Source organism: Leopardus geoffroyi, chromosome D4 (genome assembly GCF_018350155.1).
Source record: "Leopardus geoffroyi isolate Oge1 chromosome D4, O.geoffroyi_Oge1_pat1.0, whole genome shotgun sequence".
In the NCBI taxonomy this organism is placed as follows: Eukaryota; Metazoa; Chordata; class Mammalia; order Carnivora; family Felidae; genus Leopardus; species Leopardus geoffroyi.
Window position 1 is genome coordinate 56,352,677 of NC_059342.1, and position 14,209 is coordinate 56,366,885.

At 38.9% G+C, this 14,209-nt stretch overlaps 1 protein-coding gene across 5 annotated transcripts in view; it reads right to left on the reverse strand.

The window, feature by feature from the left end:
* Nucleotides 1-14,206, reverse strand: part of KIF24 (kinesin family member 24) — a 76,284-nt gene extending 62,078 nt beyond the window's left edge. For 2 of the 5 annotated variants that reach the window (XM_045469555.1, XM_045469553.1), the window contains exons 1-2: nucleotides 13,957-14,206; nucleotides 8,190-8,256 (exon numbers count right to left, since the gene is read on the reverse strand). In XM_045469555.1, coding sequence (XP_045325511.1) covers nucleotides 8,190-8,256; nucleotides 13,957-14,058 — 169 coding nt within the window. In that variant the 5' untranslated portion in view covers nucleotides 14,059-14,206. Of the gene's footprint in view, nucleotides 1-8,189; nucleotides 8,257-13,856 lie in introns of all 5 variants that reach the window. The other 3 variants (XM_045469556.1, XM_045469557.1, XM_045469554.1) reach the window with 3 other exon arrangements.
* Between the last annotated feature and the right edge of the window lie 3 nt (nucleotides 14,207-14,209).

Here is a 14,209-nt window from a genome sequence, read left to right on the forward strand (position 1 = left end):
AGTCTTCTATAAATGGGATTATAAAATACAGTCTTTTTTTTGTATCTAGCTTTTTTCATTTAGTATAATGATGTTGAGATTTATCTGTGGTGCACAGATCACTCCCTCATTTTACTTAGAAGACTAGAATGATACAGAGAATAGCCCATAGTAATATAGCTCTCAAGTAACAGTTCTAAGATTGGAACTTAGGTCTTCTCATGGCTAGTTCCATGTTCTTTCCACTATTCCATTCTGCCTCCTTCACAAGTAGTGGCAAAGACAGCCACACTGCCATCCCATGACAGGCCCACTATCTACACTGCTCAGTAGACTGGCAGCTTCCTGCATCTGTGCTGCAGCACAACACAGCTCAGCTCACAGCTGCCACCACCATGACAATGCCCTGCAAATCAGTGAAATCAATATGGGGTCAGATGACAGGTTTTTGTATGTAGGGCCCACTCACATTCAATGCCACAAGTATGCAGAGTTCTCCCCTGTGACACCCAGGATCTACTGGGTCTCAGCTGTTGGGGTAACAATCAGAAATAGTCTTGGAAGAAATCCAAGAAATTCAAACTTTCTTATCCTGGTGTTAGAGAAAATCAACTGGAAGGGGAATACATGTAACTTTATATACAATTAAGGAAGTTTATTCACATTCCAGGATGTGGATAAGATCCAACTATTTAACATACCCTCTCAAACTTTCCATTCATCTACCTGAACTATGTAACTTTATCCACCTAAATTGCCTGAAACTGAACTTGGTATCATATTAACTCGGTCATCTAGCTGCGTAAACTGGACAAAGTCAGTTTCTCTGAGTTTCATTCCCCTCTCTTAAAGGATGCAGTAAGATATTTATGTAAAACTAATTTGAAAACTATAAAGTACTCCATAAGGATGGGGCCATGCTCTCTTACTCAGCACTGGTCACTATGCCTGGCATGTAGAAAGTGTTGGCCACCTGACTTAGATACAAATAGATGCACTGTATGAAGACTTTTAATATGGTTACAATAATTTCTATTATTTGGTCAAAACCTGAATATGTAACATAGAATCAAAAGGTAAGGAATTAGAGTTACTAAAGTAGACATTATATTTGCAAAATACTATGTGTAGGCTTCTATTCAAACTATTTCATCAATGACAATTGTACAAGTACTTTGCTCTCCACTGAAATAGTTAACATAAATGTCTGATTACATATACAACAGGGAAATATTAGATGATGCTATATATTGAAAGATCAATACTTGATACAAATTAACGTCATGTGTATGTGTGGTCTTATTTGATTTTTCTTTTAATCAACTTTCCTTATATATAATAAACTAGATCCATTTTAGGAGTATAGTTCCATGAATTATGACAAATATATATCCATGTAATCACTATATCAGTCAAAATACAATCAATACAGTCCCATCAATCACCTACTGAAAGTTCCTAAACACCCTTGGCTGTCAATCCTCTCTTCCACCCTGGGCCCAAGGTAACCATTAACCTGCTTTCTGTCTCATAGATGACTCGTATTTTCTAGAATGTCACATAAAATAAAATCACATAGTGCCATTGTTATTTTAAATCCATGTAACATATACAGATAAGAGATTTTCAACTGTGTGATTTTTATTTCTTAGGCCTTTGGAATAAAGTTAAAATACCGGTTTTCATAAGTCTTTTTTCACTGACCTAGATGACATAAAAGAAGAAATTGCTTAAATTAGTCTAATTTTTTTAAGTTTATTTTGAGAGAGAGAGCACACATGCAAGCAGGGGAAAGGCAGAGAGGGAGGGAGAGAGGGGATCCCAGGCAAGCTCTGCACTGCAGCAAGGAGCCCCAGAGCCCTATGTGGGGCCTGATCTAATGAACCATGAGATCATGACCTGAGCCAAAACCAAGAGTCAGACACCTAACCAACTGAGCCACACAGGCGGCCCCATCAGTCTAATTTTTTAAAGTCAACCTGAGAAAAACATATAGTATCAATGACTTGGGGAAAATATTACCTATTAGAAAATAAGCAATCCCATGGGTAAATAGAATATTTATGCTAAAAGAGTTCTGTGTTCCACCTCTAGGGGGAGACAACTGAGTAACATTAACCCAGGGGCAGGTATTATAATTTCAAAAAACTTGAAGAACATATCAGAATCCACTGTTGTCTGCTTGTAGAATTGTCAAGATTATTCAATATGTCTAATAAAAGTTTCGATCACTGGGGCGCCAGGGTGGCTCAGTCAGTTTGGTGTCCGACTTTGGCTCAGGTCATGATCTCATGGTTTGTGGTTGTGGGTTCAAGCCCCACATCGGGCTTTGTGCTGACAGCTCAGAGCCTGAGGCCTGCTTTGGATTCTGTGTCTCCCTCTCTCTGTCCCTACCCTGGTTGTGCTCTGTCTCAAAAATAAGTAAATATTAAAAATGTTTTTTTTAATTTTGATCACTATAAAAAAGTAGAAAACCTAAATGTAATATCTATGTATTCCTTGCCAATCAGAAAAACTAGGGAAAAATGGTCCAAGTTCAAAAGCATAGAAGTTATTTTTAGCTTCTCAAATTAATGTGACATCCCAAATACTTGACTATCAAAAAAGAAACAGGAAAAAAGGGTCAATAAATCCCTCTAGGACATCATTAAATTCTAACAACTTTATTAAGATATAATTCACATACCATAAAACTCACCCACTTAAAGAGTACAATTCAACAGTTTTTAGTATATTCAGAGTTGTACAACCATCATCAAAATCCAATTTTAGAACATTTTTATCACTCTAAGAAGAAACCTCATACCATTAAATTTTAGATGTTACACTAACATCTGAAAGGGAAAAGCAGGGCACCTGAGTGGCTCAGTTGGTTAAGCATCCAATTCTTGGTTTCAGTTCAGGTCATGATCTCACAACTCCTGCATTCAAGCCTCGCATCCGGCTCTGCGCTGATAGAACTGAGCTTGCTTGGGATTCTGTCTTCCTCTCTCTCTGCCCCTCCCCCTGCTCATGCTGTCTCTCAAAAATAAATAAATATTCAAAAATAAATAAATAGTTAAAAAATAAATAAATGGGAAAAGCTCTTCCCCTAAAGCATTCGTTTCTAAAGTTATCAAAACCAAAATTAACCACAGAAGAAAATGATAAAATGTATTGAAATTTTCTATAGAAATTTGAGCTGTCGGGGTGTTCGGCTGGCTTAGACAGTAGGGCGTGTGACTCTTTTTTTTTTTTTTTTTTTTTTTTGTTAACGCTTATTATTGAGAGACAGACACAGAGCATTAGCAGAGAAGAGGAGAGAGACACAGAATCTGAAGCAGGCTCCAGGCTCTGAGCTGTCAGCACAGAGCCCCACATGGGGCTCAAACTCACAAACTGCGAGATCATGACCTGAGCTGAGGTCGGACACAACTGAGCCACCCAGACGCCCCAGAGCATGCAACTCCTGATCTTGAGGTCATGAGTTAAAGCCCCATGTTGGGTAGAGAGTTTATTTAAAAATAAAACTAAATTAAATTTAAAAAAATGTGAGCTGTGGTTAAGAGTTGCCAAGAATGCACATGCTGGGGGTGCCTGGCTGGTTCAGCTGGTACAGCATGTGACTCTCAATCTCAGGGTCCTGAGTTCAAGCCCCACAGTGGGCATAAAGTCTACTTTGAAAAAAAAAATGCACATGCTGAACACTTTTTTAGACTCTTCAAGCAGAGAACAAAAATCTCAAGAGCTTTACTTGGATAAATGAAAAAGGCATAAGGAGGGGTGCCTGGGTGGGCTCAGTCAGTTGTGCATCCAACTGCAGCTCAGGTCATGATCTCACAGCTGGAGAATTTGAGCCCTGCATCAGGATCAGTGCTGTCAGTGCAGACCCTGCTAAGATCCTCTGTCCCCCTCTCTCTGACCCTCCCCTGCTCGCACTTTCTCAAAAATAAATAAAACATTTTTAAAAATTAAAAACAAAAAAGAAGGGCATAAGGAACACGTTCTAGGTGGGTGTGGTGGCCATAGTTTTTAAAAAGTAATTACAGCAGCGCCTGACTAGCTCAGTCAATAGAACATGTGACTCTTGAGCTCTGGGGTGTAAGTTTGAGCCCCATGTGGGTGTAGAGATTATTTAAAAACAAAATATATTAAAAAAAAAAAAAAGTAACTCAATATAAGCTTAATAATGGATAAACCAAAACCTACCTCATTTTGTTAAGATGTTTAGGAACTCTATCCGTATTTATTTTAAATAAAATAAACCTGCCTATTTAGAAAAAGAAAAAAAAGCCTAACTCACTTGTACATGGACTTCATAGTATCAAATAATACTTTTTTATAATGATTAAATAATAATTAATGATTTATTTCTATTATAAAAAATACAGTGAAGGGGTGCCTGGGTGACTCAGTTGGTTAAGCGTCTGACCCTTGATTTTGGCTGTCACCATCTCACAGTTAGTTGGATGAGTCCTGCGTCAGGCTCAGTGCTGACAGCGTGGAACCTGCTTAGGACTCTCTTGCTCTCCCTCCTCTCCTTCTACCCCTCTTCCCTTTTGCTCTCTCTCTCTCTCAAAATAACTAAATAAACAAACCAAAAAAATACAGTGAAGAGGAAAATAAAATGTGGCTTTGGGTAGCTTTTACGGTAGCTGAAAACATTTGTGTGTTCACAGCCTTTTTAAAAGAAAAGTATTCAAATTGATTACAGAAAAATTCATGTTCCCAAATTAAAAAAAAAACTCCCCAACAATAAAATTTCAAATTATTTATGCTGAGCAACTCCTGAAACAACTAAGAGCTCATAAGTGCCAGAAATATCCAGATCATTTGTGAGGCAGTTAAAAAAACACAGCCACAGTAAACAGAACTTAAATGTAATCCTATACAGAACCTGACAAACATAATTTACAAAGTTCTTTAAATGACCATTAAATTTTTTTTAACGTTTATTTATTTCTTCTGAGGGAGACAGAGTGAGAAAGGCAGAGAATCCCAAGCAGGCTCCATGCTGTCAACACAGAGCCCAACACGGGTCTCGATTCCCTGAACAGTGAAACCTTGACCTGAGTGGAAACCAGGAGTCAGACACTTAACTGAGCCACCCAGGTGCCTGAATGACCATTAAATTATCAGTAAATATTTCTGTATGGAAAAACTTTTAAAAAGGCTCCTTTAGCAAGTTACACATATGAAATATGAAAAGATAATATTTTTAAATATGATTCTATTCTATTAAAGTCCTTAAAAAAATTTTTTTTAATGTTTATTTATTTTTGAGAGAGAGAGAGACAGAGCACGAGTGAAGGAAGGGCAGAGAGAGAGGGAGACACAGAATCCAAAGCAGGCTCCAGGGTCTGAGCTGTCAGCACAGACCCCAACGTGGGGCTCAAACTCAAGAACCATGAGCTCATGACCTGAGCCGAAGTCAGACAACTCAACTGACTGAGCCACCCAGGCATCCCAGTCCTTTTTTATCTTTTTATTAGAGAAAATGTTCTTAATGAAGTGAAATGGCAGAGAACATATAGTTCTTGAGAAAAAGAAAATAGGGGGGCAGTGAAGCAGGTCATCTTCACCAAGAGAAAAAAAAGTGTGGAAGAAGAGAATACAATAAATTAGAGAAGGCAAAGCTATGGAGAACTTTCAGAGTCAAGAATCATGGGGCTAAGTCAGTTATGCTGAAAAACAGTTTGACATTATCTTATGAAGTTGAGTCTTCATATATTATACAACCAAGCAACTCATTTCCTCGGTATATACCCTACGAAACTTCTGCACATGCTTCAGGAGGCACACAGAAATATGTGCATAGCAGCACTCTTCACAAGAACCAAAAGCTGAAAATAACCTGAATGTTTACTGGCTGGAGACTAAATAAATGTGGATACATTCACACAATGGAATATTATACAATAGTGATAAAAGAACAAACTATAACTACACTCAATTTATCAAATCCCAGAAACATCATTTGAAAAGCAAATCCTAGAAAACTATGTTGTTTTTAAGGCTCGAGCAAAACCAGGCAAGTCCAATGTATCATTTAGGCATCTAATCCCAAAATGTAGAATAGTGGTTACCTCAGAGGAGTGAGCAGGGAAATGTGGAACAGGAAGAGAACAAAGGGAGATGATGTGTCAGGTCTAGGAATTTTATTCATTTTGTATTATACTTTATAACCTACATATATGTTTCACACATATTCTTTGGTATGCACCACACTGCATTTCTATAAGATTTAAAAAAAAAAAAAAGTGGGGGGAGTCCTATGGCTAGCCAAGTCAAAAGAGGTCATTTAGTCAACAGCTGATATAGAACATTTGGCCTATGAAGGATTCCTTCATCCTTCATACCTTGCAGTTTGGCTTGCATAGTGTTTAAAACTTTTTTAGGATTCGTTTCACTATTTAAAAATCAAGAGCAATTAAAAATCCAGTTTCTGTTTTTCTCGAGAATCAAAAGATAGTTACATTGAGCCTACAATAAAATAAGGCAATAACAGACCAAAACGGAGTTGTGCTGCTCTCTTTAGAAGAGCATACACAACTCACATACTTTCTAATAAATAAACAAACAAAAATAAACATTAGAAGAGCATATACTATCCTATACACCACAGTCTCTCTGCTTCTGGTTCCTTTATGCCAACCAAACAACTTTATTCATTTACATTAACTGGTTAGCCCTGTGGGCGTTTGAGAGCTAGGATGTGGTCCAACATCTTCATTTTATGTGGGAACTAAAGCTAGCTCTGAATAATTGACTTCTCCAATGATCACACAGCTTTCATAGGCTAAACCACCATGGCCTCTTTAAACATCTGTTTTCCCCTCTCTACATACTCAATTGTGTATGTTTTAAATGAATATGCTGTTTCTGAAAGTAAGGGAACTACATCAGAAGGTCAGTAGGCATTATAGCATATTATATACTCTAATTATTATTATAGAAGTAGTATGAAAATAAGAGAACTAAAATAGCTTCTGATTGCCAAGAAATATTTCTTCATCTAAGTTCCCCTAAAATTGTGACAATGACCACTTTTAAAAATACATAAAACAGCTTTACTGAGATCTAATTCACACAGCATACAACTCATCCACTTAAAGTGAATTCAATGGCATTTAGTATGTTCACATACTAAACCGCCAACCTATCTAGCTCTAGGACACACTAACAATGATCACTTTTTAAGGGACCGCTAACAAGGTCACTTGGTCCACCGTACCATTAAGTATACAATACAAACCCAGTATTCTCAAACAATTTTCATTAAAATGTTTCCATACTCCATGTTAGGCATAAGTTCCCTAATTAAGAACATAAGAAATTCAGTATTATCACTGGAAGATTAAGAGGTGGATGATATAGTATACACTTTTCCCTCAACAAGGGAGTTATTTCAAACTCTAGGGATTATTCTATCTATAGACTAGTGATCTCAACAGAAGACAAGTGTTACTAAACAACTGCTCAAAACAACAGCTGCAAAGGAATGAGAATATATGACACTTAATGGAATTCTTAAGGCTAGATAGAGGTGGATTTTAGGATACGAATTATGTGAGTTATACCCAAAAGCAGTTTTTGAGAGATTCTGTTTTCACTGGAAAAAGATAAATTTCAAGTTTATGGTTAGATAGCCAATACTTTGCAATTACTGCAATTCCTTTCAAAAGCCCCACTATGAGCTTAAGTTTCTAAGTTTGGTGAAAAGCATGGGAATAATCACCTAAAAATAAACATAACAAAATTGTCAAACCCAGTTATCTTAAAACAGTAGAAGTATTATTCTAAATATAGAGGCTTAATTTTTAGTATTTATTTTGGGGAGAAGGCAAGTGGGGAAGGGGCAGAGAGATGGGGACAGAGGATCCAAAGCAGGCTCTGTGCTGACAGGCTGACAGCAGTGAGCCTGATGTGGGGCTCAAACTCACAAACTACAAGATCACGACTTGAGCTGAAGTTGGCACACTCAACCAACTGAGCCACCTAGATGCCCCTAGAGGCTTAATTTTTAAAGAATTCCCAGCCAATGCTGGGTTTAAAATCAGGGCTTTAATTTTAAAATCCTGGTCTAATCCAAATGTAAGTTGACATTTGCAGATTCTTGCCATTTTGCAGTTATAAAATACTTTTGACAAAATATATCTTCATGTGTTTCACTGGAAAAATAATTATTAAATCAGTTTTTTATAAATTACTAAGATGATATAGACTCTTACCCAAGGCTACATCCTTTTGGGAACTGTTGCCACATTGGCACCAGGAATTATTTCTAAAGGAATGATGCTGAGAAAGCAAAGAAAAATTCAAACAATAATTCCATTCACTGGGATCTAAATTATTAATATGTAATTAATTGTGCTACCTGATTCTTCCAAGACTTTTTGTGATAAGTGGCAATTATCACCATCTTCCTTTTTTAAAATGAAGGAACCAAGGCATAGATCATGAAAAACAACTATATGGATTTATTTCATATGTTGGCTATGCAATTCCATGCCACTAGTTTTAACCAATCAAATCTCAACACAAGAAGGTAACTAACTTAAAAGACTGCTCCTCATTGCTGATGAAACACCTAGAGTTTTTTTGGCCTGAATACTGTACAGCATTATTAAGTGATACTTCTAGAATTCCAGTGTAACTTTAGTTGCAGCAAAAACATTCAGGGATCATTATCAAAATGTTTCCATAATTAAGCATCTGAACTATTTGTCAATAATCAACTCATGACCTCCCCACAAAACTGCCCCTCCACCTTTCTCTTCTTTGGTGAGGGGGGTGGGAGTACGTGAGTGACAGTATCATGAACCAGTGACTCAGAGCTAAACTGGGAAGCATCCTAGATTCCTTTCCTCTCCTTTAATCCCAAATCTAATCAACAGGTCCAGCCAGTTTAAGAGTAAATATTTGTCAAATTTCCCCCCTCTATCCTCATTCCAACCACCACAGCCTTGGTGGTTTGGTCCTAGTATCTTTCACCTAGATAATATAAAGTATATATTGGTCTCTGCCCATGGTTCCTGGCACAGAACTCCTAAGACCCTGGTAAATTCCTAAATGATAAGAGCATTAGGAATATCTTTTGTTCTAATGATGCAACTCTGGGTGGGGGTTGGCCACCAAAAAAATCAAGCCATAAGCTTGACAAAGTTTTCATAAATATACCAAAAGTATGGAGTTCAGTAGGTTTCCAGGTTGGTGAACACATTCACACCAGGAGGGTGACACACCCCAACTCCATAGGCACAGAAGCTCCTATGCTCAAGACCCTCACAGACATTGTCTTATGTATCTCTTCTTCTGGCTGTTCATCTACATCCTTTATCATAACCTTTAATAAACTGATAAACTTTTTTTTTGAAGTTTATTTTTATTTATTTTAAGAGAGAGAGAGAGAGAGAGAGAATGAATCCCAAGCAAGCTCCACACTGTCAGTGGAGAGCCCAATATGGGGCTCCCAACCCAACAAACCGTGAGATCGTGACCTGAGCAGAAATCAAGAGTTGGATGCTTAACCCACTGAGCCACCCAGGCGCCCCCAACTGGTAAACTTAAGTGTTACCCTCAGTTCTGTGAGCCATTCTAGCAAATTGAGTCCATGGAGGGGATCATGGGAACTTCTGATTTGTAGCCAAATCTGACAGAAGTTGTAGGTAACCTGGGTACCTACTACTTAACAGTTGGCATCTGAAGTGGGGTGTCAGACTGAGCCCTTAACTTGTGGGATTGGATACTATCTCCAAATAGGTAGAGTTAGATTGAGTTAAATTATAGGATACCCAGCTGGTGTCACAAAGAATTGCTTGGTGGGGGAAAAGTCCCCACACATTTAGCCAGAAGTGTCAGAAATGAAGTCTTCTATGAGTGGTAAAGGAGACAGGAGGGAAAGAAATGAGGTTTTTCCTACACAGGAAAAGACACACAGGTAGAAAATGGCATTTTTCCAATACAAATGGTACCTATTTACCTATTATTAGTTTATGCCTATGGAAAAGTCTTCTTGTTCAATAAGATATGAACATCAAAATCCTTGAGACATTAACTGGGGAAGTATACAATGACCACAACACTCATAGTATAAGTGGAACTCTATTGCTCATTTAACAAAATTTGTTGAGGATTTTTTCTGTACAAATTATGAACAGGTTTGCTGAGCCAGTACAAGAAACTGGATTAATTGATGAATTAATCTGTAAGGGACTGAGAAGACTTCAACCCCTTACTTTACAAACAATAAAATGGCAGCCCAAAGAAACTATTTCTCCTAAACTGGAAGATGAGAGGATCATGCCCTAGTTTGCTCCAAGGACATGCACTAGAACATACAATAACTAAAGATTTACATTAACAACATAAACCAAAAGCTTTTACTGAAATGCTCTGTGGGCAGTACATTGATGTACTATGCTAAGAAAAATGTAATATTTATATAAAGCCCTTGATATAGTGCTTTGCACAGGGTAAATGCTCAATAAATGGCAGCTATCAGTTTCAGCTGTATAGTCCTTGGAAGACTGAACATGTGATGTTTACCTGATATCAATAACCAATTGCTTGGAGCATCTGGGTGGCTCAGTCAGTTAAGTGTCCTACTTCGACTCAGGTCATGATCTCACAATTTGTGGGTTCAAGACCTACATTGGGCTCTGTGCTGACAGCTCAGAGCCTGGAGCCTGCTTCAGATTCTGTGTCTCCCCCTCTGTCTCTCTCAAAAATAAATAAACATTAAAAATTTTTTCAAAAAATAACCAATTGCTTTTAGACAACAACAGACATTTCTCCAAAGAAGACATACAGATGGCCAACAGACACATGAAAAGATGCTCAACATCACTGATCATCAGGGAAATGCAAATCAAAATCACAATGAGCTATCCCCTCACATCTGTTAGAATGGTTAAAATCAAAAACACAAGAAACAAGTGTTGGCAAAGATGTGGAGTAAAAGGAATCCTTGTGCACTGTTGGTAGGAATGCAAACTGGTACAACTACAGTGAAAAAGATTATGAAGCTTCTTCAAAACATTAAAAAGAATTACCATATGATCCACTATTTCTACTACTGGGTACTTACCCAAAAAATATGAAAACACTAATTCAAAAATACATATGCACCCCTAGGTTTACTGCAACATTACTTATTGCAGCATTTTTTTATTATTGCAGCATCATTTACAGTAGTCAAGCAGCCCAAGTGTCCATTGACAGATGAACAGATAAAGAAGATGTGGCACACACATACACACATATATATAATGAAATATTAGCCATCGAAAAGAATGAAAACTTGGGGCATCTGGGTGGCTCCATCAGTTGAGCGTCCAACTTCAGCTCGGGCCATGATCTCACGGTTTGAACGCTGTGTTGAGCCTCATGTCAGGCTCTGTGCTGACAGCTCAGAGCCTGTAGCCTGCTTCAGATTCTGTGTTTCCCTCTCTCTCTGTCCCTTCCCTGCTCATGCTCTCTCTCGCAAAAATAAATAAACATTAAAAAAAATTAAAAATAAAGAACTACTAGAACTGATAAAAAGAAATCTTGCCATCTGAAGCAACATGGATGGATCCCGAGGATAAAAAGCTAAGTGAAATAAGTCAATCAGAGAAAGAGAAATACCATATGACTTCACCCATATGTGGAATTTAAGAAACAAAACAAATGAACAAAGAAAAAAAAAAGCAACAAACCAAAAAAACAGATTCTTAACTATAGAGAACTGATGGTTACCAGAGGGGAAGTAGGTGGGAAGATGGGGGAAATAGGTGAAGGGGATTAAGAATAACTGACCACAGGGGCACCTGGGTGGCTCACTTCATTTCAGTTTAGGTCATGATCTCACAGTCCAGGGATTGAGCCCCACATGAGGCTCTGCACTGGAGCATGGAGCCTGCTTGGGATTCTCCCCCCTCCCTCTCTCTCTGTCTCTCCCCCATTCACGCTTACCCTCGCTCAAAATAAACATACATTTTTAAAGAATAAACTTTTTTTTTTTAATTTTTTTTTTCAACTTTTATTTATTTTTGGGACAGAGAGAGACAGAGCATGAACGGGGGAGGGTCAGAGAGAGAGAGAGGGAGACACAGAATCGGAAACAGGCTCCAGGCTCTGAGCCATCATGAGCCATCAGCCCAGAGCCTGACGCGGGGCTCGAACTCACGGACCGTGAGATCGTGACCTGGCTGAAGTCGGACGCTTAACCGACTGCGCCACCCAGGCGCCCCAAGAATAAACTCTTTAAAAAAAGAGTACACTTATGATGAGCACTGAGTAATGTACAGTATTACTGAATTAATATACTGTACACCTGAAACTAATATAACAATGTTAACTATACTGGAATTAAAAAAACAAACAGCTGCTTGACTAAGTTGATAGACTAGAATCCCTGTGGCTCTACTAATTCAACACTTTTTGAATTAGTAGAGCTAACTGAAAGGGCTAACTGGCTTGTAAAACCAGCTACAGTGAGTAGAGACAGAGCCAACGCCAAACCCTGAATCCCCTGTTTGGTTTCCATTACATGTCACAGATCTGCAATTTAGCTATACAGTTGTGTTCAAACTTTTATAAGAGGATAATAATAGCACTGTTACTATACCTGACTTTTTCAATCTTTTTATTAAAACCATCACTGAGCTATGAATTTGACATGAGAATCATCAACAATCTGGATTGGCAATATTATAGTCTTAGGAGTCGACAAAACAACGGTCTTTTTTTTTTTTTTAACCTTTATTTATTTTGAGAGAGAGTGTAAGCAGGGGAAGGACAGAGAGAGAGGGAGAAAAAGAACCCCAAATAGGCTCTGTGCTGTTGGCACAGAGCCCTGATGCGGGACTCAATCCCACAAACTCAAAGATTACAACCTGAGTCGAAACCAAGAGTCAAATGCTTAACCGACTGAGCCACCCAGGTGCCCCCAAACAACAGTCTTGGTAAAGCAATTCTATCATGGCCACCTGATGATTGGATAGCTACAAGAGCAGCTGTTATATGCACCTGAAGCATAGTCTCTCACTACATGTAGTTTACATGTAGTCTCTCACTACAAGTAAAATACAAAGGAGAAAATGCTTTAAAACAGTTTCCAAAGCACTCTTAAAATGTGACAATAGCTGCAGGTCACTAAGAAACTGAGACACTCTTGGCATACAGTAATTTGTTTTAAGCAAAGACTCACAAGGAGTTTAATAAAAGCATTGGGAGAACAAGACTAAAAGCCACAGTGCCAGAGTTGTAGCAAGAATTCAAAAAAAAAAAAAAAAAAAAAAAAAAAAGATGTTCCCTTTCACAAACAGTGGAAAGGCCAACGTGGACTTTCAGGTCCTTCTAATGTGAATTAGGGTGCACTCCCTCTACTCTCGTAAAAATAGAAAATAACCTCCAAACGCGAGGGAAAACGGCACAGGGCACAGAGGGGAATCCAATCTATTTGTGGTGAATTAAATTCAACTCAACAAATAATTCCTGAAAACTCTACTGTGTGTAAGACATTGTGAATGAAAGATGCTTGTTCTGCCTCAAAGAACTCTAAATGGGAGGAAGGAGGAGAATGAGGTTCACGGAAGTACACAAATAACCCAACGCCTAATACAAGTGCCTTCTAAGAAAGGTTCCAGTTAGGGCTACAGGTTCAAAGGCAAGATTTCGAGACTCAGACAAGGCTTCATGGGAGAAGTAGTGCTCGAGATACAGAAAAAAAAAAAGGCGGAGATTTGGGGATGAAGAAAAGAGCAGGTGTGCGTTCAAACAACCATGAGAGGCCAAATCCCAGTTTCCTTGCAACCGCCGCCTCCTCACGCGTTCAGCGGGCGTCCTGAGTGCCATCCTCCGGGGGGCAGAGGCCTACCCCTCGCCTCCCCGGTCGTACCCCCGCCATTTCTCACCTCAGAGACTTCCAAGTTCCCCTCGTTCAACCCTGTCTGAGGACAGAAGACATCACCGACAGGAGAGAGCCCGAAAGCTGGCGGGGTGCTGTCAACTCACCGGCTTTTGCTGCTCCGGCCAGGCCGCATCGCCATGGTAACGTCGCCAACCCCGCGTTCGAACGCCCGCGCCGGCGCCCGCGCGCCTACAGGGCCGCACCATCTACCAATGGGCATTCGCGGAACTCGTTGACGTTAATCCCTTTTCCTCTAGAAGACCAATCAGTGAACGGAGGAAGCAGTGGGCGTAACCCTCACTTTGCGTCTTTCAACCAACCATACAGTTTGAGTGAAGATCTCGCGACGTTCTAAGT